Below are 26,471 nucleotides of genomic sequence, written 5' to 3'. Positions count from 1 at the left end.
GCGCCCTGACGTCCCGCTCCCGCGCGAACTGCTGGGCGCTCGGCCCCGCCGCTGAGCCCGCCCCGCGCCTGCGCAGTGCCGGCCCCGCGGCGTCGGCGGGCACGCTCCGCCCCGGGCCCGCCGGGCGAGCGCTGGGGAGGACGCTGGGGGGATGAGCGGGACTCGGCCCCGGGCTTTCTTTTCTGTACATCCCTGCGATTTTCAGGTTTTGTCGTGTTGTGGTTGTTTCTTTTAATTTAGAAAATGATGTCAATTTCCTTTAGTATTCTGAAAGCCCTTTCAGTGCTCGCAGGAAGCGGATTCGCGAGGGGGCGGAGGGCGGCGTTTGCGGTGGGACCCGGTTCTCCCGGGCGGGCGGAGGACCCCGGGCCTGGGGCGCCGCGGTCGGCGGCCTGCGACCCGTCTGCTGTGGATTCCGCCGCAGTGCGCGGGGGCTCGCAGGTCGTCGGCTCTCCCTCTTCTCGGTGTGCTCCCCGTTTGCTTTGAGTCAGGTCCCCGAGTCTAACAGAAGTGAGAACTCTTCCAAATGGCCCTGTGCCCGATGGGTCTCCCGCGCTCTCCAGCCTGTGGAAGGGCCGCACGGCCCCGATTCTCCCTATTTATCCACCACCCTCTCGCTCCCCCGGGCCCTGTGAAGCCTTCCTCCTCCCCAGGTTTCTAGTGATGCAGAAACAAGAATGCTCCGGCCTCCTTCAGAGGGTGCTTCGGCTTAATCCTGCTCACGTTCGTCTAGTTAACCCCTTAATTAAAGACGAGGGGCACTGAAACCCTCATTCCCTCTACTAACAATGTTGAATCAAATGCTTGGGCTGCGGCAGCACAGGGGCCAGTCAAGGCTGCCTGCCACCCCGCTCGCTTTGTGGCGGGCGAGGGAGAAAAAGCACAAGTGAACAAACTAATGAAGGATGATTTCAGGCTGTGATGGGCGCTGTGAAGAAACTAAAACTGAGGAGGTGATGTTTGAGCTAACAAGCCTGGAGAAGGAGCCCAGAGCTGCGTAAATGAGCAAAGAGCGCTAGAGGCGAGCACAAAGACTACCGTGCGAGCGAGCGAGCGAGAGGCCTGTGAGGAACAAAGGCCCGGGTGGCGGCCCTGCAGAAAACAAGATCGCATGGCACAGCTGAATTTTATTTTAAAAGCAATGGGAAGTCACTGGATGGTTTTAAGCAGGAGAGGGACATGGTCTGACTTAAGTTTTAAAATGACGTCTCTGGTTGCTGTTTGGAGGGGGTCAGGCGTGGAAGTGGGTAGGCCAGTTACAAAGCTATTGCAGTAGAACCCCGGTGCTCCTTTCCCAGGTCTCTGCTTTCTCCTCTCATGCAAATGGGATTTGCACTCTTTTCAAAGTTATAACCAAAGAAAACAGAATGAGTAGAAAGCATGTGAACTTTTCACGGTTACTAGAAACATTTTTAAAAGCAAATTAAAAAATAATTTGAAACCTGTGAAATGGCAGAAAATAATAAAAATACCCAGTGCTTTTAAGAGGGCACTATACTATTGTTAAATAAGACAAAGGTCTCAGGGCCTGGGCAGTTTTTACTCAATGCTGTTCTTGCTAAATGTTAAAATGTAGCACAGTATTTTGGAGGCTCAGCTGCAACCTGGAGAGCTTGACCTGAAGTTTAGCCAACTGCAAGGAAGAAACCAACATGTAATTAACCAAATAGTGTATATAAACAATGGCTAAACTCCCCTTCTGGGAGACAGAGGTTTGGATATGAATCCCCTGTCTCCTTAACTTGTTGCAAATAAATGAAACTATCTAAGGACAACCACATCTTGTTCTTGAATAGAACACCCCCAACCAGAGAATCCCTTGAGTTCTGTAGCACTGTCATTCCCTACATTGCTAATACAAAATATATATATATATATTTTAAGTAATTTGGCACCCTGCTTCAAGAGCCTCAGAAGAGTCAAATTCTCTGAAGAAATGACTACATTTGGGGGAATCTCTCCTAATGGGAAAATAATATAGGCAGTGGTAATGAAAGTTGAGGGGGAGAAAACCTCTGATCATTTTTGTACCATCATTTCTGTAGTGAATTAATTAATTATGCTTATAAACTTGAAAGTTAAGAATGAGCCCCTGAACTTGTGATGACCCTACAAATGCACATACACTATGAGTTCTTGTCTAAACAGCCAGCTAGTCATACCCTACCATCATCTTTAAAAAGGAAAATTTTACTTCTAATTACAAAAGCCATATATGCTAAATGCAGATAATTTGGGAACACACACAAAAAACAACAACACAAAAAAGGGGGGAATCATTCATAATTCCTTTACCCAGACAAATCACTGTTAAGATTTTGGTGTATTCTTGACACCTTTTTTACTTGTATATGTATGGTATGCTTCTTTCATTAAAAAAAAAAAAAAAAGATACTGCACAAATTATACTTACTATTACTTCACCCCCTTTTCCCATTGACTATATTATGACTATCTTCCCATGCCATTAAATATTTTTCTATGACATAATTTTTGTTGTTGTTAATCCTCACCCAAGGTTTTTCTTCATTGATTTTTAGAGATAGTGGAAGGGAGGGAGGAAGAGGGAGAGAGAGAGAAACATCAACTGGTTGCCTCCAGCACACGCCCCAACCGGACAGGGGATCAAAGATGAAACCCTCAACCCAGGTACATGCCCTTGACTGGGAATCGAACTTTCGACCCTTGGGTGCGTGGGCTGACACTAACCACTGAGCCTCACCAGCCAGGGCTCTATGACATAATTTTAAGTAACTATATAGATGTACTGTAATTGATTTAAATACTTCTCTTTTGTTGGACTTCATATAACTGGAAGTTAGCATGAACCAAGGATACTCTGCAGACTATGATGATTGCTCAGGGCTACCTAACATTCTTTAAAAATGTCGTACACCTGTAAAAATATACACATTTATCTTGCCACACCTGGATTCTTTAATTCCACTGATGAAAACTGCACTGCAAAGGGTGGTGGTTAACGAGGCAGAAGGATAAGGTCTTTAGAAAGATTATCAATTAACCAGAATGTGTTAATAAGTGAGTGAGCCACAATAGCGAATTCTACACTTCTCAGGGTTAAAAGTTCAGTGATCAGCTGGATTCATCACCCCATCCTTGCCAGCTAATAGATATGACAAAGTAAGTATATTTAACATTCTACTGACCAAGGAATGAATGACCAAGGGCCATTTTGACTGACAGCCTTTCATTCTGCAGAAAACTAAAACTGACACAAAAAGCTATCAGAAAGGGGCAGGGGCAAGGATTATACATTTCCTCTCACCAGAAAAACGCCATCTTCTGTGTTCTCTTTCTCGGCTTCACTTCAAGCCCTTGATGATGATGCACAACAGCAAGAAGGTGGGCAAGATGCATGGAGGGGCACTCTGCTGAAACGTCTCGGAGACAGTTCACTATTCCCGTTCTAACAAGAACCCGCACAGGTTAACAGGAATAATCACCTCTGGTTTATGTACCAAGCAAGAGGGAATATTGCTTTTGCTTTTGGCAAATTCTTAAAGTGGAAAAGTGAACCCTCATAGCTTCCTATCATGTACACTTTATAAAGGACCTAAAGAACTCATGGCGAAGATCTAGGCAGAGATGAGGAGTTCTGAGGAGAATCAGTACCGTTCCCCAGGAGGCCTAAAACCCCATAGAGTAAGCTTCTGCTAGGGACGATTAAAATATCTGCTTATTCTTACTGCAGTCATAATGGTATTAGAGTTGGTTGTAGTAATAGCTATGGTATTAGTAGTAATAGCTAATACCAACAGCACTTACCATACATCAGCTACTGTACTAAGCACTTTTTCACAATTCATTTTATATTCTGTATCAATGTCTCAACAGATTTACCTCTTTCTCAAATTTCTCAAATTTCCATCTGTTGGATACAAAAACCAACTGAAAGATTTAAAAAAATCATAATTTGGAATTAATATCAGATTTCACATGTTCTTTGTGATGTGTCATGATAAAAAGCCTAGAGCTAAACTGACCTTCATTTCTTTTGAGAATATAAAATGGGAGAACAGTATTAAATTGTTCCAGAAGGAATTTACCTTTAATTTCAGAAAGATCATGAACAAGGTGCATGCCATGTGCAATCTCCTCTGTAAGTCTTTGCAAAGTGAATTGATAGACCTTCTTGCCCAGGCTAGGTCAGGAACATCTGCGGAGAGAGCAAGGGTTTCTTTTTGCACCCTGTTACTTCCAAAGGAAAGAAAGTTGGGAATTGTTAGAACTGTGGAGAACCTGTTGAAATTAGTTACATGCATTATTAAATTTACTCCTGTGGTATCAGTCTGATATCATCAAGAGTGACATTTCATCCCAGCATCTCAATAAGCTGGGGTGTTGCTGAACTCTCCCATAAATTTGTTTGTTTTAATATCTCACTTCCACAGCTTTGATTGGTAGTTATAAAATTATTTTTAAAATATATATATATGTTTTTATTGATTTCAGAGAAAGGAAGGAAGAGGGAGAGAGAGATAGAAACATCAATGATGGGGGAGAGTCATTGATCAGCTGCCTCCTGCACCCCCCTGCTGGGTATTTGGCCCACCGCCCCAGCATGTGCCCTGACTGGGAATTGAACCATGATCTCCTGGATCATAGGTTGATGCTCAGCCACTGAGCCAGGCCAGACAGGCAAAACTTTTTTAATAATTAAATTGTATCTTGTTATTTTAGGAAGTTTGAAAATCCAAAAAGCACAAAACTGAAACTAATAACCATTCATAAAATTAGTGTGCATTTGACATTTTTTCTCAGTCTTGTTCTTGCACTCCTTATTCCCTAGTTCATTACTCCTACATACTTGTTCAGTATGTATTGTAATGTCCTTTATGGCCATTTTAATATTTTATAGGCATTTGAACTGGAAAAGATACGTAGTAATATTTTGAGTCTGAATACATCACATAAATGTACTACATAAACACATAACATATTACATGTATACAGTATTAATATAAAAATATGATGAGTAGTTATACAACTTGGCTTTTCATTCAAAAATATAATTTTGAGATATATCCATGTTGACTCACATAAAACTGGTTTCCTTTGAACTTTTATAGGGTTTTTGTATGAATATATCATATTTTATTCATTACTCTACAGATTTGACATATAGATTGCTTCCAATTTTTCATTTTTCCTAACATTGCTTCAGGAAATCTCCTCAGACATGTCTTGATGTATATGTGCTAGCATGTCTCTAGAATAGATACCAAGAATTAGAATTGCTAGACCATATATCAACTAATTACTTTCCTTCGGTTTCTTGGTGTTATTGCTTGTGGCCAATTTCTTAGTAACTGTGATTACTTGAAAGTATGTCAAAACAAAATTTCTCTGTTTTTCTCCCCTCTTGCTAACACTGGTTTTGTCTCAATGGCTATTCTCTCTCCCTGTCTCTCCCTCTCTTTCACCCCCACCCCCCCCACCCCCCACCCCCGCTCAGTGCCCACATTTCCCCACCAGATCCAGGTTCTGTGGGGCCTGAAACTCATATTAGTTGTGAAACCCTCTCTGAAAAAATACAAAATTAAGATAATGATTATTTATTCAGAATAAGAGAAGAAATCACAACTTTAGTACTATTGACATTCTGGGTAAGATAAAATTCTTTGTTGGGGGAAGAAGAGGCAGCTATTCTGCACATTGTAGGATGGTCAGCAGCATCCTTGTCTTCTACCCGCTAGATACCAGTAGCACCTCTCCAGTTTTGACAACCATAAATGTCCCCTAAGGGGTAAAATTGTCCCAGTTGAGAACCACTGCTCCAATCCTGCTCTCTTTTAGAGTATAGAAAAAGAAGGAAGCCTTCCCAGCTCCTCTTACCAGTTTAATTGTGTCTAAATCCCCTAATTTCTAAGGAAATTAAAGGAAATGAAAAGCTCCTATCTTATACAATAACATATATACAAATATCAATGTTCAAAACAGTAAATACTTCATGACCTAATTGGGTTTATTACAGGAATTCAAGGTTGATTAAATACTAGCAAATTAAATCAATTACTGTGATTCTTCATATTAAAAGATTACAGAAAGATTGAGGCAGAAAAAAATGTTCCATTATTTTCATCACACATTCATGGTTAAAATTTCTAGAAAGTACAACTAAAAGAAAATTTCCTTTAACTAATAAAAAGCAACTCCAAAAATCTCCAGCAAACTCATATTCACTGATGAAATTTAGAAATATTCTCTTAAATTCTGGAAGATGTCAAGCATGATACTATCACTACTCCTATTGAGCAGTATATTGGATATTTTAGTCTGCCAAATAAGTTAAGAAAACAGGGCAGATAGAAAAGTTGAAAAGGAAAAACCAAAACTAGGCTTATTAAGAAATCTGACCTAATAGTAAAAGAAAATTATGGTAGGCAGAATAACGGCTCCCTAAGGATGCCGGCATCCCAGTCCCTGGCACTTATGAATAGGTTACTTTACATAGCAAAAGGGGATTTGCAGGTGTGATTAAGTTAAGGATTTTAAGATGGGGTGATTATCCTGGATCATCCAGGTGGGCCCAATATAATCGCAATAAGAGGGAGTCAGGAGAGTCAAAATCACAGGAAATGTGACCGCAAAAGCAGATGTGAGTGATGACACAGTTGGAAGGCAGCCATGAGCCAAGGAATGTGGGAAGCCTCTAAAAGCTGAAAATAGCTGCGCTGGCCAGGTGCCCAGTTGGTTGGAGCATTGTCCCACGCACTTAAGGGTTTCAAGTTCGATTCCCAGTTAGGACACATACCTAGGCTGTGGGTTTGATCTCTGGTTGGGGTGTGGGGGGAGGCAACTGATGTTTCTCTTCCTCCCTCTCTCTCTCTTTTTCTCTCTCCCCCTCTTCCTCTCTCTAAAAAAAATAAAAAATAAATAAATGCTGGAAATGGCAAGAAATGTATTTTCCCAGAGCTTCCCTTGAAGGAGCACATCAAATTTTAGCCCCATGAGATCCATTTTCAGAATTCTGACTTCCAGAGTGTAAGATAATAAACGTGTTGTTTGTGCCACAAAGAGACTAGTAGTTTGTTACAGCCATAATAGGAAATGAATGTAAATATAGAGTCTATCCCAAGAAGTAATAGAAAATTTAGCAATTTTACTGAATATAAGTCTAGATGAGTCAAAAGCTTAAGGGTGGTAGGCAAAAGTTTAATTTTTTAGAAGAAATCATATGGGAATATCTTTCAAAACACAAGGTAAGGAAGAGTTTCTTATATAGGACAAAATATACATAAACCATAAATAAAGTTAAGAGATTACTCATCACATGTATTAAAAACTAAGGTCTTTCATGAGGGGGGAAGTCACAAGCTAAAAAAAGGTATTTGCAACATTTAAAACAAACAGAAGCATGATATCTGGAATACTAGAGAATTCCTATGAAAATACAGAAAAATGATACATACTGTCAGCCCGAACAACCCCTTGAGAATAAGGAGGAACAAAATCTCTGAGGGGGCAGTGAGATAGGGTGTGCACCAAAGGGCTGTGATGGGCAGGGCTACAAGGACATCAAGGCGATAGTAAGACCAACCTCCCGATGGATTTATGGCTCAGAACCTGCAGAAAACCAGCTCCATCCAACGTGGCAACTAATTTCACCTTGAAGTAACTCCTAGCCTCATTGTAATATATTAGCATACTAAATGAAGGCACCATAATCGGAAACGGAAAAACCGTATAAGGACCTAAAATGGCTGAGGGGCTCTTCCAAGAAGCCTCCACCCCTTTCCCAGAAAAATCCTGATTCCTCCCCCTTTTTGAATGCCCCGCCATTGGACTAAATGAACCTCAACAGAAGAAGTAAATCCCACTAGGGAGGGGCTGCTCTGTCTCTATGGAGTAGCCCCCCTGTCTGTCTCACTGCTTCACTAATAAACTAACTTTAAACTCTTAAAAAAACAACAACAAAAACAGAGCAAGAAAATGATACATAGTTCAATTAAAAAAAAAGGACAATATAGGCATTTTGCAAAAAAGGCGAAGCATGGTCATAGGACATGTGATAAGATGGTCAATTTAATTCATGATTAGAAAAATGCAAATTAAAACCTCAATGAAATACAATTTCATACAATTCCAATCATATCAGATTGGAAAAAATTGAAGTCTGACACTAGCAAGTTTTGGCACTCATCTATACTGGTAAGGAGAGTGTAGACTAGTGTAGCCAGTTGGGAAGCAGCTTATCATCACTGAGTTAAGTATACATATATTAGATGAACCTGCAACTCTTATGTTAGATATATAACCAAAAGGAGGTATTTTACACGGGTACCTGGGTACTTCCTTGTATGAGAATATTTTAGCAGCACTGTTCACAATAGCAACACACTAGAAACAACCGAGTGTTCATCAGTGCTAGAATGGATTAATAAATTACAGGATAGTCACGTAATGGAATACCATACCATAGAGAAGTGAACTACAGCTGGAAATTCAGCATGGCTGAATCTCAAAAACATAATTTTGAGCAAAAAGACAAATTACACATGACTATGTATATAGTGAATTTTTAAACATGGTACTTTTAGTATCATATATAGTCATTTACTATCATTGATTCATGAATATGTATATATTCATTTTACTATCATTGATAGATATAAATGTGTATGCATATAGACATATAGACACATATGAAAAAAAACATGATTTCTTCCTTGTTTATCTGAAAATGTTATTATTTTTTCCTTTTGAATGATAAAATTCCCAGTTGACATTATTTTCTCTCAACGTGCTAATATCTTCCATTGTCTTCATACTTTCCTCAAGACTGAGAAGTTTGATTTTGTTTAAATTTTCATTTCTCTGTAGTTCATCCGTCTTTTCATTCTAGTTACATTTAATTTCTTTGCTGTTGGCATTCCATAATTTCATAATGATGTATCTAGGTATGGATTTATTTTTATTTATATTGCTCAGAATTTGTTGGGCTTCCTGATTTTGAGCATTTTTAGGCATGTCCAATTCTGAAACAGTCTCAAATATTCTCCTTTTGAATATACCCTCTTCCCCATTCTCTTTCTGGAGCTCTTATTTTAATATACTAAGTCATCTCATTCATTGTCTCCTTTATATTTTTCACTTTTTAAATCTCTCTATTGCATTCTGGTTTATTATCTTATATTCTAGCTCACCACCTTTCTTCAATTAGATGTATCTAATTAAATATTTGCCCTTTCCACTGATTTTTATTTTATTTTAATGCCTATTTTTCATGTTAGAAGTTCTAGTTGGTTCCTTTTAAAATCTACCTGCTTGTTTTTCGTAGAGCATTGCCTTTTGTTATGTTTTCAATCTTTTTTTGGGGAGGGTCTCTAATCATTTTTAAAAATAATTAAGGTGTCTATCAAAAATTCCACCCTATTGAAGTCTTGGGTATCTAATTCTGTTGTTTGTTGACAGCTGATTTTTGCTTCTAGTGGTTTGTTTTACTAAATGTTTTGTAATTTTGTATTGTGAGTCCTACTTCCATGCAGTTTTATATGTGGGAAACTTGTCCAGCCTGCATTGGGTGCATGGCCTCTAAAGGAGGTTTATATTTAGTTTTACCAGGTACCCCATGTGTATCACTGCCCAGGGACATATTTTCATGTTAAAGTTTTAGTGTGTGGATTTTCAGACCATGAAATTTTGATGGACCAAAAAGAACTATATCCCTTGTGATTTTTTAAAAATCTGCATACATATTTGCACTAAACTAAATGCTTTTATTTTTTTTTGTTTATTTAATCCAGATTTGTTGAGTATGGTAGGCAGTGGGAGTACAACCACTGACTAAGTGACCATTCTTCAGGAGATGGACATGAAAACAAGAAGTGAGGTTTAGCATGATAAATTTTGCTGGGGTTATATATACAGGCAGGCTAAGTAGCACGGAAAAACCATTAGTAGTGGCTGGACTAGGAAGAGCAAAGGGGAAGGCATTGCCCAGGTGCTGGTTAAAATGAGCTTTATATTGTTAGTAATAAGAAAAACTTGATAAAAGGGTAAGATTATATGGTTGCTTTATCCTTAAGATGGCACTATAAACTCACAATTTCTTTGTAGAGAAAAAATACATAAAAATAACTGCGATTTATCCAGTATTTTCACTCAAACCTTATAAAGTAAACTTGAATGGCTCTTGTGTGTCCGACACTAAGTGCTTGCATGTATTATTTGCGTTTAATCTTTACAGCAACCTAAAGAAGTAGAGTCAAGTATTTGCCCCATTTTGCAGACTAGAAATAGAAGTCAGAGAGGGTGTAGGTGACTTGCCTTCAGTCACAAAGCCTGCAGTGAGTGACAAAGTTGGCATTTAAACTGAAATAGCCTGAATTCGGAAACAGTGAGCTCAATTACTGTGCTGTATCACCTCTTTGTAGTAATCTACATGATGAAAATGCCGCCACATTAGAATGATCAGTTATGAAAATTCTTATTTTTTCCCCCAGTTCTAGTTAAATCGCATAGGAAAACATGTCCCCATCTGGGAATAAGTCAGAGTCCATGTTAGTAGGTCTCTGTTGGTTGCCCTGCCCTCCCTGGTCAGATGCTTCGCCTAGGCCCTCTCATAGCACCCTGAATTGTGCTGACAGGTTCAGCTCTGTGTATTGCTCACTAATATGTGAGCATCTCTGCAGCCTCTCTGCTTGGTATAATACCTGGGGCATAGATTTCTCAAGTCCTTGGTGAGCCTTTTCTCCTTCCATATTAAACCAGACCTTGAGTCACAGCCACTATTTCATCAGTCTCCTCTTTTTCACTCCCTTCTATGCATAAATAATCTCCAACCCAGACAGCAAAGTATAGGAGAGGAGGCAACTGTGTGAAAAAGTAGTTTCTATCTGAAACACTTTTGTATGTTTAGGGGATAACTGGAATTAATGCAAACAGTGTGTTTAAATGTTAAGCAGTGCCTGTTATTTAGTATGCCTTCCCCCTAGGACAGTTCTACACCTGAGAAAACTATACTGTGCTTACTGTCCTTCCATATTTCCACCCAGGTGAAATCTAGTTAAAATAAATGCCAAAGGCAACCTGGAAAAGAAAGAGGAGCATCCAAAAAGCAAGTCCTGCAAAAGGAGCATACATGAGGGAGGGCAAGTGAATCTGCTCACCTACCTCCCTTCTCTTATAGGAACTTCAGGTTGTTTCTGAGCAAGAACTGGTAATAATTACCTCCTTCCTTCCTGCCCTAAGTCAGTAACTAGTTCCCAACTCCCTGCCAACCCCACAAGTCTCAAAGCTGGTGTCCCAAGTAGTATTTCTGGTTTTGTAACCTTTGGGGCAATTTTGGTAGCCAATAAATTCTCTTGAGTGAAGAAACTTGGAACCCTTGGCTAGAGTTTAAATTAGTATTGTGGATGGCATTGTCAGGAGAGTTAGGTTCAGAAGTGAGTCTTATAAGGATTAGAACATGAATGTGGCAGTGAAACGAACCCAGGTTCAAAACTAGGCAGTACACCAGCTGCTGCTCTTTAACAGAATCACTTTCCCTGTTTATAATGGAACTATCACTACATCTACTTCATGGGTCAGTATCAGGGTGACAACATGAGCGAATTCATGTAACGCTCTTTGAACAATGTCTGAAAATAGTAAGTATTCAATAAATGTTAGCTATATTATTACTATGGATTTATGTAATCCATAATAAGCAAGGAGACTGGCGAATGACTTCATTCATTCACCACATATTATAAAACCCTTACTATGCACTAGACACTAGGTCCCAGAGGCACAATCTCCATTTCTTTATTCAGCAGATACAACTAAGCTCTGGACAGGAATTATACTTTGAGGAAATTATACTGTCTAGTATGCTGTTGAATTGGTCAACATCTTGAAATCTTCCTTCCCCCATGATTCAACTTTATTTAGGAATTTCCCTGCTATGATAATTAATCATCATGAATAGAAAGGATTTGACTTACAAAATTTTGCTTTACCATAAAAGTTTATTTTATTTTCTCCATAAACCTCAGGATGTTTATTTTGTATAGTTGAGTATTTTTTGTTTTCTAAGTAATTTGGTGTGAAGGGAGATACAATGCTTTTTACAGATTAATTTATGGGCTTTGACATTCTTTATTGAGAAATCCAACTCCCATCAGAACAATGGGTTTCTGGCCACACAAGCAGTAAGAGGTATGGACTTTGGGGTCAGAGACACCTGAGTCTGAGTTCCTTCACTTAATGGCTATGGAATTTTCAGTTACTTTTCACTTTTCTGAGCCTTGGTTTCCTTATCTTTGAAAAGGGATACTAATATCTCCATCTGGGAGGATGTTGAAAGGGTTTAATTGATTAATTAATTAATTAATTCATGCATCCGTCTATCCATCCATCCATCCATGCAAGTATTTATCTGTTGAGCACCTACTACATACTAGACATTCTTCTAGGTACTGAGACTACAGAGGTAAAACAAGCCAGAATCCTTATCCTCAGACAGTTTACATTCTACAGAGATAAAATTTGGGGGGAAATTGAGATCGTTTATGTGAAATAAAACACTCTTTAAAATTAATTATTCCGTCAATGTATGCAGTGTTTATGATACTAGTAAAAAGCTTAAGAAGCAGTTAATTGTAGCATAGTAGAGATTCAAATTAGAATCTGCAGTTAAGTAGTAAAGGTATTCTGACAACAAAAATAATGTAGAAATGAGTTAATTTCCAGTGAAAAGATTTTCAAAATACCTTTTATTAGGTAATCTTATAATTTCATAACAGCTGTTTAGGTATATAAACATGTATATATAATTTTCTAAACATATAAATGAAAAGCAGTAGTTTATTATATCTGCTGGAATTTATATTACTCAAAACCTTACTAAAACATTTGTTATAAAAATCAGTAAAACTGCTTAACACATTTAAAAAATTTGGGGTCATGTGTACATAATTATTTTCAAGCTTGCTTTACCAAAAAAGGTGCAATTTCTATCCATGTGTTCATAGTGAGTTTCAAGAGTAGTTCAAAGGAGGGAAAAAAAGAAGGTAGCACTGCCTTGTAACACAGCATTAATTAATACTGACTTACCCTGGGACACTCATGAAAGATCCTTTGTTATCACATGTAGTAAAAATATTTAAAAATCAATACTCCATTTCTATGAATAAAACATAGAAAATAAGACTATATTCTTAGACTAACTTGTTACCATAAAACTGCATCCATCTTGCAGATATTACTGACACCCCACATTATTTCTTTAAAAATATTTACTATATTTGAAATTCAACTGGAAACCCACAGACTTATTCTCCTCCCAGTACATTCACTGAATGCAGATTTAAGTGAGCACATTTCATTTTGCTTGTGCCCTTTATTTGTGTACTTTAAAAATGACTACAATATAGTACATTTATATTTTTAATTGGTACCAAAATTAAGATGATCTATGCAAAACCAGCAGCCTGTACTTCTAGTAACAGTTGTCATATGGAAAAAAAAAAAAAAAAAGCCCTGAGTCAGTATTTTTTGCAAAAGTAATGAAGAAGAGTGCTCTGATGTCATTTTATAACTTATGGAATAGTTAAGACTGTCCAGTATTCATTAATTTTGGTTTCATTTCCATTGAAGAGGTAATGCTTTTGTTTAGTTAATCCAATTCAGCTCATTTCTTAATACTCAATTTCATTTAAATCCTCAGAATCTCCTGATGATTGCTGAGTTACATCTTCCATTTCTGTCAGGAAACAAATAGACAGTCATTATTTTCTCTATTTTTTTTTTGGTAGAAAAATACTTAATTTGCATTCTTATGATTTGATACTATAGCAAAATCCCTTTTCAATCAAGTTTATATAATTGGGAAAAATACTGTTACCTGCACAGGGTCCTGCTTGAAATTTAACATCATCAATGGCAATATCACTTCTTATTGACACTCCCCGAATGGCTTCAAAAATTATCTGAAAAATAATAAAGTCTGAATTTAGAAATAGAGTCATCCTGATAGAACAAGACTGGTCAGGGATAGATCCAGGTTGTATGGCTCTAGAAGCTTAGATTGTTCTTAGGGCTCCCTTTAAGGAAAAGAACACAAAATCACAAATTCAAATTTAGGTACAAAAGAGAATACTTATTTGGAATTTAAAGAAATTCACAACAAATTACTGGAGATTCAGGTCTTTTTCTTCTGGAATCTCTTTAGGCAATTTCCTAGAAATTCGCACCTTGCAAAGCCTCCTAGTGATGACCTAGTTTCCCCTCCCTACCTAGCACACTCTGCTCCTAGCACCCAGGGCCTGTGAAAGCTTACGCTTCCTTAGGCTCTCCATAAATCTACCTTTGCTACTGGGGCTAGGTGGAAGATTTTAATATGATTGATGAGCCCCATGTAAGAATAGCAAAGCATAATTAAATTTACCAAAAAGACAATGTTGTTTCACTTATCATGTTAAATACCATGATATCCAAGGAAGCCCAGGAAGCAGAGGAAACCAGTTTTATGACTTTAGATCCTGAGAGGAAAATAACTAATCAAGTATTCAGGTTCTGGGGTAAATCAATTGCATTTCAATCTCTAAGGTGGCCTAACAATGGTTAATAAACCTCTGAATACTCCAGGGAGACTGTGGGTAATAAAAAGTATCCAGAAGACACAGTTTCTCTACTCATTTAATGAGCAAATGACTCCCCATTGGACTAGTTTATGATTAAAAGTAAATCAAGGCATATAAATTGGATAATTAATAAGCATATGAAACAATCTTGAAATTAATGACTCAAAGAAGCTTTAATAACGGAAATGTGGCAAAATAACATTAATAAAACTTCTAGGGACACAACTCTAAACAAAGATTCAAATCATTGTCAAGAAGAGTTTAAAAAAATGTCCTAAAACATCTAGATAGGAGGATATGTGAGTGTAGTTAATAAGCATTTTGGTTTTCTGAAAAATAATAAAGCCTGGTTTTTGACCATCAAGTCTGTAATGTAGAATGTAATAGACAAATTACTTGATGGAATTATACTCTTAACAGTCTGTGGTTGGGCTAAAACACTTGACTTCATAAAAATTTCTTCAAAGTTCCTTAATACTTGGTAATAACTATTTAATAGTTATGATTTCCCCCTTGTGTTATAGATATACATCCTATTAGTAAATAATTATGGTTATTTAAGAAAAAGACAAAAATATTATTTTTTCTTTCAATTTAAGTATTATTTTTTGAAATGTCTACTAAGTCATTAGGACATAAAGACATGTTAAGTTGTTTGAACCCAACTACTTAATAAATGGAACTATTAGGTCTTTCTTTTGGCCTAGGGGCACCAGAAAAAAATTTACTGAGACAAAGGGTACCATGAACAAGAAAATTTGGAGACCTGGTCTTAGCCAAGTACCTGGCACATAATAATTCCTAGTAAATATTAGGCAGTATAACACACATGAATGATGTACATATTTTAGTGAGCTGAGAATCTGTTTAACACTTTTTCACTGGTATTAAAATATAAGACACCAGAGAGGAAAACACCTGAGAGCAGAGGAGGAAAGGTAAGCAAAGTATCCACAGGAAACAAAACCATTTTGTGTTTTTGATCAATAGCAAAGTCAGATTCTGCTTAACACTTTAATAAATCCCTTAGGAAAGATTTATTACAATTATCACAATTACAATGTGATAATTGGAATGTCATTGGAGGCCACCATATATTTTCCTTATACGATGAGTCTCAAATCACAGCAGTACTATAGCATTCTAAAAATCATCCCCATCTGCTTACCCCCACTGATGATGTACACATTTACCATATTACTAAGTGATCAATAAGTGCTTATTAAAATGAGCTATTCTGGCTTTGTCCTGCAGGAGCTCTGTCTGGATGCCTGGTGTAGCTATTGAGAATACCAGGTCTATCATGGTGACATGAATTAGAGACCAGAGAGGTTTGGGAGGGAATATAGTTTTAGAAACAATAATATGTTTTAATATTTTGATACTTGAAAGTTTTTAAAACCCTTTCACATACTAATCTTATTTGACCCTCGCTCTAACTCTGGTGATGTCATTGTGGCAGGAATTATTACCCCATTTTGAAAATATATAAACAATCTCAGAGAGGAAGAAGTTTCTCCAAGGTCACCCAGTGCTTGTGACATCCAGGGGAGTGAGTATATTTTGGAACCTCTAGGGTGAGAGGGAGTGTAGAAAGTGGCTTAGAGATACAAACTTTGGAAGCAGTCAGATCTGGGATTAAATTCTCACTCTGCCACTCACCAGCTGGACATCTAGTTTCCCCCACCTGTAAAGAGGAGCTATAAGATCAATTGGAAGAACTTATGTACAGCTCTTAGCACTGTAAGTACCTGGCACGTAGAAGATGGCCAAGCTATATGCAAGTGGGTGTGTCTGTGTTTTATTAGGTACTATGATGTTTTGAGGAAATTAAAGTCTCCACATAGTCTTTTGGGAAACCCCAGGGAATCACTAAAGCCAGAAGAAAATTCCTCATGGCAGATTCATATCTGTTTCATTTTAAGCCAAAGAGAATGGTCTGGAGTCTTCCTTCCAAATTGTGGGCTATAAATCTCTCAGGCCATTCTGTGCCCTTTGAACTTGAACACCCCAAGGTGCCAACCCCAAATGCCTCACTACCCTGTGTTCAAAAAACATTTCAAAGAATCAGCCACCCAGCAAGTCTAGTAGATGTAAGGCCCTGTGCCTGAGCCCCTGGGCTTAGATGCTGAGAAGTCACCCATTCCCCAGAACTCAAATCCTAGAACTGCTGTGCATCAATATCATTTGGGGGTTTTAGAAAACATCAATACTCAGGCTCCACCCGAGAGACTCAGGTTCATTTAGTCTAGAACAGAGATTGTCCATTTTCAGCACAAATCAGAATCACCAGGAGGGTTTGTTAAGATACACATTTCTGGGCCCCACCCCCAGAGTTCCTGGTCAGTAGTTCTGAAGGGGGCCCTGAGAATGTGCATTGCAGGTGAATTTCATTCTAGGTGAATTTGCACTTCAGGTGTTGCTGCTGGTCTCAAGACCACACTTTCAAAACATCTGAATAGGGTTTGGTATCCTAATAACCTAAGAAAATTAATTTATCACCTCTGAATAATGATCAGTTATATTAGTAAGTTCCTGAGTGATCCACTTTCTTTCTGTAAATAGACATTAAATTGCTATAAAAATAATCTTTGGGGCAATCCGTTATTGCTTACTAAATTTCTAGACAGTTTTGTCCATCCTGAGATAATGGGCATCCCTGGATAAGGGCACATCTTCCCTCTGTCCCTGGCTCTTTGGCAGTGCTGCACCCTGGATGGCCCAGGTCCAGGAGGTTTATCAGCCAGAAGCAAGGATCACAAGGAGGCTGGGCTTTTAGTTGAAGGCCACACCTGAGAGCTGCTCAGAGCAAGTTCAGGAACAGTCAAGGATCAGAAGGTTATATCCCTAGAGCTTTCCGAAGCCTTGGCTCATGGGGTCAGGTGAAGTCAGTGCCTGCCAGGAGGCCCCTGCTAATCTCTAGACTAGATTGGCTGCTCAGCCTCATCTACTGGAATGTAAAAGGCTCATTCCTATCACTACTCAGACTCCCTTCTAATTGGGGTCCCCCCTATAGGATAAAGGTCTTCTGCAGCACATGAGAAGACCCAGGGAAAGACTCAGGACTTAGGATCAAGACTCAGTTTCTTCCGCATCAATGTGGACAGAGGCTTAAAAATCTACTTTGGACCATATGTTCTGGTAAATGTAGGCTCACAGCACAAGCCCTTGTATGTGGGTAAAGAGCGAACGATGCAGCTGCAGCAACTAATTAGGTAATAGCATGTTTAGAAGAAAGGGAGACTCTGTTTCATAGATTTGCAGAACATATAGAATGTACTTGACATTCATAATGTACCAAGACAAAAATAGACACACTTTCATCGTTGAGCTGCAAAAATCACTTTATGCGTAAATACCCAAAGCCATCTCTCCCGCCTAATTTCCCATTCACTGCTTAGATTTAATCAATATAGACTAATTATGTTTACTCTTAAACAAGCACTGCCTTTATCTCTGACCCTGAAAGAGAACAGAACATTCTCTTTGGTAGCAAGAACTAGAAAGACCAGACGCCCACAGGAGTGTTTTCTGTCGCCCGCGTCTCCCGTCGCCCGGCTCACCTGGTGCTGCTGCTCGCAGCTGTACTGGATCAGCGCCCGGAGCCAGGAGATGCTCTGCTCGCCTCTTCTCCTCCACAGGAGGAAGTCTCCGCTGTCGCCTTCTTTTTTCAAATACACACTCAGCAGGCCAGTCCCTGCTCCGTACATGTGGTAGAAAAAGGTCAAGCAGTGTTTTCCAATGACTCCTCGCAGAGGCCCGGACCGGAGGTGTGCCTTTTGTCCATACACCATGTGGGACGCCTCGATGTACATGTAGTAGCCTTGAGAGCAATGCAAAGTCAGGTATTGTTAAAAAGGGCACAAGTTATAGTCTCTTCTTTCTCTTTTGTATAATGTTCCTGGGAACAAATTAGAGTAAATGGATGACTTGACTACAGTAATGATAAAGGATATTATCATTTTGGAGAATATGTATAATCCAAGGACAATAAATATGCTACAAAATTTAGATGATCAAAATATTTTTTTTCATTTAATAACTTATAACTCAGTTTAATATACAGGAGGTAATTAATATACTAGTATAATACCACTGATGGAGTGATTAATATATTGGAATTCTAATAATTCATGGGAAATATTCTGGAGCTTCCAGACACTGGTTTAGGGGAGAGAGCATCGATTTTGTAGTCAGGTAGATCTGGGTTCAAATCTTCACTCTAATATTTGTTTTCTCTGTGATCAGGTCTAATGAATTATGCTCTCTGAACCTATATTCATCATTTCCACAAACACAGACCTGAGAAGTCCTATTGGCTATTAAAAGGGTAGGAGACAGAGTCCTGCCAAATTAGGTCTTATAAAATTGTGTGCACTGTGCAACATCTTCCCCCAGTAAAGTTACCACCTGCAAAACTGGACCATTAGAGTCTGAGATGTGGCTTTCATTGCCACCGGTCTTCCCTATGATCTGCTTTAAAATATTAGGAAAAATACCGTCCATGTTTCTGGAGTGCTCACCGATCACATCCTCATTATTAAAACTAATGGTCAATTTTCAGTCCTTGCCGTTCTTGTGCCACCAGTAACATTGGTCATAGTAGATTACTGCTGCCTCCTAGAAGTACGTTCTTATCTTGGTTTGCAGGACACTGTACTCTCCTGGTTTTCCTCCCATTTCACTGGCTACTCCTTTGCTAGTTAACCTTTCTTCTCTGACCTATTAACCTGGTGGTGCTCCAAGGTTCTCTATTCTCACTCACTCCTTTGATCACATCATGTTCCACGGCTTTAAATGCTACATATGTTGTCATTTCTCACATTTAAATTTCCAACTTCTATGCTGAAATCCAAACTTGTTTATTCAAACTGCCTGCTGGACATCTCCACTTATTGTCAAATAGACATCTCAAACTGAACAAGTTCAAAACTAAACTCCTAATAGCTTTACCTTAAAATCTACTCCAGCCTTTCCAGTTGGTCAGGCCCAAACCTGGGAGTCACGCACCACCCCTCCCCTCCCCTCACTCTCCACATCCAGGCTGTCGGAGTTCCTCTTGGCTCTCCCTTCAGAATACGCCTAGACTCCAGTCAGTTACCTTCTCCCCGCTTCCAGTGCTATCTCCTGCTCTAAGCCACCATCATTTCCCACTTGGATGAATGCAACAGTTCCCAACTAGCCTGCCTGCTTCTACCCTCGGTCTCCACAATCTAACCTCCACATGGTATCCATGGTGAACCTCCTACACAAAAGCTGTATCTTACCACTCGTCTGTTCAGAACCTCCCATTGCCTTAGCATTTCACTCAGAGTGAAAGCTGAAGGCCTGACAGTTACCGTTAGGGCCCTATACTATCATCTCCTGCCCATTCTCAGACCTCTGCTGCCCACTGCCTTCCTCTCCTGCTATCTCTCTCCTGACTCACTCTGTGCTGCCCGGTCACACTGGCCTGGAATATGGTAGGTATGCTACCACCTCAGGGCCTTTGCTTGTGCTAATCCCTCTGCCTGGAATGGCTTTTCCCCCCTATAATCTCAGTTCTCACTCTCTCACCTCAAGTCTTTCTGACTAGGCCTATTCTGACTACACTATTTCAAATTACAGTTCCCCTCCTCTGGCACCCCTCATTCCCTATACCCAAATTTATTACTTTCCATAGCATTTAATTGTCTCTTAGCATACTGTATAAATTTTTTAAATTTTTTTAATGTTTTTATGTCTGTTTTCCTCCTCTAGAATACACAAAGGCAGAAATATTTCCTGGTTTACTTCACTGCTATGCCCCCTAGAACAGTGCCTGAAACATAGCAGATACTAAAAAAGTATTTGAATGAACAAATGAACGCATTTTCTTCCACGGCTCTAAGCCACAAACCACTTTGACGATCTGCAGAGTACTTGGCTCTACCAAGGTCACTCCAGCTGTGTGAGAGCCTTGGCAATGGGACATGCACTTGACTAGGTGCGCATTTTGCTCCAAGGCAAAACTAGCACAAATCTAAGTTCTGATAAATTAAAATCATATTAATGCAAATGTTCTCAAACTAGTTCCATACCATATCATGTATCTTTTTTAAACCAAACACACGTAAGATAATTCTTTAACTTCATTGCTTTCATTCTTTCACAGGCAAGAAAATTGCTACATGAGAAGCACTGGGGTGTTTGCACTTTCAGTAATGAAAGAAGCTTTTATTGTTCTTTTCTTTAAGATTTTCTAACTTAAGCTAGGCTAGATATAAGCAAATACAGATATACATAACCCTAAAAAAAGAGTATATTTAATTTAATTCCATGGAAAATAAGGTCAAAGCATGAAATGACCATGGTTTATCACCTAACTATGTACAAGGATGTCCCATTCTATTCTATACATAACTTAGTGACACAGTGGATTGGAACCATATCTTAATGCACGTTTAACCTAAAAAACATTTCCTCAAAAAAATACTTCTTAAGGAAATAAGAAGAAAATCAAAGAAAAATAATTTTTATGCCTGGCTTTGGACATCCTAAATAAAGAACCTTGGCTAAAAATGAAACTCTCAATTGGGGGAGGGGAGGGGAAGGTTCCCCCAAAAGATGTTGTCACTGAGAAAATGGAAAGTAGAGACTACTGGGGCCTGAAACATAAAGGCTTTTTTCACAATGCAAAGAAAGCAATGGATCCATCAGGAATGAGAGATGACTCAGTGTCTTTCATCTAGTGATAACAACCTGAGTCCCAGCCAGAACTGGTCTGAGGTCTTAGGACAGAGAGGAAAAGCCCTAATCACCTCTAGGGTTATCCAATACAGTTCTTTCTTTCATGAGCACAATGCTCTGATCACGTTAGCCCCAAATGCACGAAGCATTACTTTGGTAATGTGTTCACTGCATGCCCTCTGGGTCTCGGGAATCTGGCTGAAGCCATTACCTAAGGTATCCAGTTCCAGAGGTCTTTGTGTTTAGTACCATGAAATATGAAAGGAATCTCCTAAGCTGTTTGATCTGTGTCACTGTGCTGTGCTTGGGAGAGGTGTAATATGCAGGGGGATGTGAATACAATTGCTTCTCCAGGGCACTGACACCAGCCTACTTTTCTTGAATAATGTTGGCCTTTCCAAAAATCCTTCAGGGATACAGTTTCTATTTTAAGCACATAAGGCAATACTGATTTAGACCAACATTTATACCTATAAATAATTGTAACATATTTGTCAGCTGATTAGAATTTGTCCCTCTGTTACACAAAGCAATTATTCCTCTAGAGTCCAAATACGATTTTCTTTTTGACTTGCACGTGACATTTCCTTTCCCCAGAAAAGATCAGAGCTTCATGGAGAGCTAGTCTGCCTCACATGTGTTTGGAAAGCAGAGAAAAACTCTGTGTGTTGACAAACTCTGCCACATTACTACTCCAAATGCTGCCTGTCTCAGCAAACAAAAGCTCTGGGTGGAAGCCAGGGAGCCCCAGCGTGGAAACCTCAGACCAGCTCACGTGTTCCTGCATGTGAAGGGTTCCAGTCTGTGGAGGAGATTATTAACTGGAGAAAACAAACCACTTTCTTTCTGTGGGTCATTGTTTAACATTCAAGGCGGGGCCTCCAATGGGTCTATTGGGAGATCAGGGTCCCATCTGTTCTTTGCCCAGCAACTGTGATGTGTTGAGACATACACCATACGCAACATTTGGAGCAGTGAAGCAGCTGTTCCGCCAGTCTTGCAGCCCCTTTCTCCAGGGCTGGGAAGGAGCCCGGTGGCCTGTGCAAGGCCATGTGGAATGAACAGCTAGCTGCACTCATTAAGTTGGAAAACGATTCTAAACAGCCGGGGGAAAAAGACATTTGGGGGAAGAACAACAGCTAAATATATCTCTAAAATTGCTTTTTACCATACGTTTTAATTAATGAATTTTTAAAATATGTCTTTATTGATTTCAGAGAGAAGAAGGGAGAGGGAGAGAGAGAGAAACATCAATGCTGAGAGAGTCATTGATCGGCTGCCTCCTGCACGCCTCCGACTGGGGATCGAGCCCGCAGCCCGGGCATGTGCCCTGACTAGGAATCGAACCGCGATCTCCTGGATCCTAGGTCGATGCTCAGCCACTGAGCCATGCTGGCGGGGCTCACCATACGTTTTAAATGACTTTTAAAGCTTGTCATAAATGAAAAGCTTCAGTTTGGGAAAATGGAGAAGTTCTGCAGGTATAGTATAGCGGCTGCAGGTAAAGTCTAAAGTACAACAATGGGTATGGATTTAATGCCACTAAACTATAATACACTTTAAAATAATCAAAATGGTAAATTTTATATTATGTATCGTTTACCACAATTTTTTTAAAAAGCTTGTCATAGAAGCCTTCTCTGTGTAAGTAGGATCTGACATCATCAGAAACTAGTGTGATAAATCTTTGAAAGATTGAAGGACACTGGAGATTTTGATAATCTGGAGCTAATTACATGGTTACAGATTAACTGGGTAGCATCGTTACAGGTCTACCAGCTACAAAAACTCTTAAAAGATAAGGACTTGAATTAGACTGATATTACATTTCAGCTGTACAACTAACACAATAAATATATAGTTTTGATTTTCTTTAGTCTGACAGCACAATTTTATAATGAAATGTCATTTGGCATTTTAATGTAACATTAATATTTCTATCACATAAGAAGAGAGCGTTCTTAGAAATGACGTCTACCTTTACTTAGTAGCATGTTGGAAGAGAATTTAATTGCCAGAAATACGGGGCAAGTATTGAAACACTAAACAGTGCCAGAAAAGAAACTGATGGTGTCTCTTTCTCTGGAAATTGTTAAGAAAATGATGAATTGCTGTTTCTCTAGGATGTAGTCGCAGGGAAGAGAAAGGGAGGACTCGACTTTTAATCTATTTACTGGTGAACTCAGTGAGCTAGGAAATGTTACATAGAAGTCATTTTCTTACTGACGTGGAGAGTTATCTGTTGATTTATGTGTTCTACTATCTCTTGGCCACAAAGTTTTTGTAAACTCCAGGGCCACTGAAGCAATTGTTTAAAAAAAATTGTGACAGCATGACATCAAATAAATGTTAATAAAGTTGCAGTAGCCAATAAAACCCTGGGAAATGTGTTAAGACTTGTCTATGTATTGTAAAGAAATAGCAACTTACCGATTCTGCCATGATAGAGCTACTCAAGCAGACAGTGGTAGGAACTGGATAGACAAATCTTATGGAGTCCATCCCATCTTGATGCAAATTGAGATCCGTCTCACAAATGTCTTTATTATTTTACTAAAGGAGCCAAATGATGGGGCTAGAATTTTTATTTTTTTTGAGGTCTTTGTTGCTGTTCTACTAGAATGACTTGTTTTACTGGATGACTGACTGAAACATTGGAAATGTTTCCCGAAGTTTAGTTACACAAATACTGTCTTCATAATATTATTTTTGTCCATCATCAAACTACCTATACTATTATTCATTCAACAAATTTTTTTATATAGAGTCCATTTTTATTACTTAAATACATTTTTTCGAATACGGACGTTATTAGCATGAAAACAAAAAACAACTATAAATGATGAAATAATGGTTTTGATGTACTGATTATATATTTTTCTTTTACATGGCTATTACTATCAAATTAAAAAAATATTTATCCACCTACTACTTGAATTACCCTGTGGCAGTTCGGAAAATTTTAATTTAAGGTCTACCAAACTACTAAGTCATTTTACGTGTAGTCATAGGCCTTGATTTTCTATTTATAAAAGCACAAATGACACAGAACAATGAGTCCAAGAAATTATCCCAGAGATGAACATGAGAGTTTATAAAAGACTTACTAATTGTAAAAATAGTAATACCATTCATTTCAATGGAGCTCTTGTAGGATCAAGCCTTTTCACAAACATAGTCTCAGTTAATCATCATAGCAACCCTAAGAGATTAGCAGGACATCCATTGTTATCTTTATTTTACATATTAGGAAAGCAAAGCCCAGAAGTTATGTGACCATACCCCAGGTTATGCAGGCAGCAAGTGGCAGAGTCAGCTCACTCTTTATTCCTTGGTCTTTCCACTAGACGACACCATGCTACACCTTAGGATTCGGAAAGGTTTACTGCAGCTCCAGTTAGTCAGTGGGAAACTATAGTTCTCTTGGAATTGCTACATATGATGATGTTTTGACTTTGATAGACACACAATTAACTGTCATATCTAAATGGTGGCTCTTCTGAGCTTCTCTTTTTATTTAATGGGCCTATATTTACTGACAACCTAATGCAATTGTCTGTAAAGCAGCTTCGAATGCTTCTCCTCTTTCTATTTTCTTCTTGTGTATGTTTTCCAAGTACAAACTGATAGGCTTAAAGGATGCGGAATGGAAAGGTGAAATGCAGTCTACAGGTACAAGTATATCCTTGGAAAGTCCCAGAATGTATTGCATTCCAAAAGGATTCTGTTATCACAAACACCAAACAAATACCTTCTGGTCATCAAGGAGAAAGATACTATGCTACTGGTCCAGAGTTTGAACCTATTACTTTAGGAATGTATAGCATAGGAAGTTCTGCCATTTTTGTATCCTGCCATTATTTTACTGCCTGTATTTGAAAAAGAGACATAGAAAAGATGGTTTAGGGCTAAATGCAAAAATAGCACTAAATCAACAAAGCAGGCAATAGATACCTTTTTTTGGATATAATTTCATTATTGTTTAAATTGTAATCTAATCACAGACAGGTTTGCTGTTGCTATCCCAGGATCCATGCAGAGAATACTTAAAACTCTCTTGAATGAGTTTCATTGTTTTAATACTTAAAATGTGTATACGCCTTAGCTGATTCATAAGATCCTGTCTATAAATCTATGAACTGTCAGTAATTTGTTGAGTCATTTAAAATTTTCTTGTTATTTTAGACTATATTCCCTGTTGAGGAGAAATTCCAGTGACATTCATCTAAGCAACATTACATTTACCATATAAATCAATTTTCAAAAATAATATGAGGTGATTGCCAAGTGGTTTCCATGATAATTAAATATAAAGACATACGCAGTACTGTATTACTATGATAGTTGCTCCTAGTATTTATTACTCAAAATTGAGAGTTACGAAGAGAAAGGAGAAAAATTACATAGTCTCTCAGGCAGTTTACAGCCAAAGGCAGTATAAATGTAAGTTTTAATACTCTCCTCCTCCTACTGCTTGTTCTGGAATTACAACCCTGGCCAGGTGGCTCGGTTGGAGCACCATCCTTTACATCAAAAGGTTTTGGGTTCAATTCCTGGTCAGGGCACATACCTAGGTTGTGGGTTCCATCCCTAGTCAGGGCACATACAGGAGGCAACCAAGTGATGTTTCTCTCTTTTTCTTTCTTTCTTTTTAAAAATATGTCTTTATTGATTTCCGAGAGAGAGGAAGGGAGAGGGAGAGAGAAACATCAGTGATGAGAGAGTCATTGATGGGTTGCCTCCTGCACGGCCCCGACTGGGGATCGAGCCCACAACCTGGCCTGTGCCCTGACTGGGCATCAGACCTGGATCTCCTGGATCCTAGATTGATGCTCAACCGCTGAGCCACACTAGCTGGGCTGTTTCTCTCTTTTTCTGTCTCTTCCTTCCTCTTTATCTAAAAAATCAATAAAAAACAAATCCTTGGGTGAGGATTTTTAAAAAGTCCTGGACTTAGATGGTGATGGCTGCACCAGTTTGTGAATATACTAAACACCACTGACTTGTACACTTGAAAATAGTGAATTGTATAGCATATGTTTCTATAGGAATAAAATTAGTATTTAAAAAATTAACAAATGGGAATTCTACGACTGGAAAGTAGAATTACTAAAATTAAAAAAATAAATCAATGAGTTTATAACATACAGGACACAGTTAAAAAGATTTTCAAAC

General features: G+C 38.7%; 1 protein-coding gene across 1 annotated transcript in view; it reads right to left on the bottom strand.

Moving 5' to 3' along the window:
• Positions 1 to 13,134: 13,134 nt before the first annotated feature.
• Positions 13,135 to 26,471, bottom strand: part of MAMDC2 (MAM domain containing 2) — a 110,214-nt gene continuing 96,877 nt past the window's right edge. Inside the window, exons 12-14 of the mRNA XM_016214236.2 lie at positions 18,152 to 18,411; positions 13,850 to 13,934; positions 13,135 to 13,708 (exon numbers count right to left, since the gene is read on the bottom strand). Coding sequence (XP_016069722.2) covers positions 13,644 to 13,708; positions 13,850 to 13,934; positions 18,152 to 18,411 — 410 coding nt within the window. The 3' untranslated portion in view covers positions 13,135 to 13,643. The remainder of the gene's footprint in view (positions 13,709 to 13,849; positions 13,935 to 18,151; positions 18,412 to 26,471) is intronic.

The sequence above is a fragment of the Miniopterus natalensis genome, chromosome 12, assembly GCF_054644295.1.
Source record: "Miniopterus natalensis isolate mMinNat1 chromosome 12, mMinNat1.hap1, whole genome shotgun sequence".
NCBI classification, from domain to species: Eukaryota; Metazoa; Chordata; class Mammalia; order Chiroptera; family Miniopteridae; genus Miniopterus; species Miniopterus natalensis.
The sequence above is the reverse complement of the archived record's forward strand: the minus strand, read 5'-3'. Positions and strand labels throughout refer to the sequence as shown.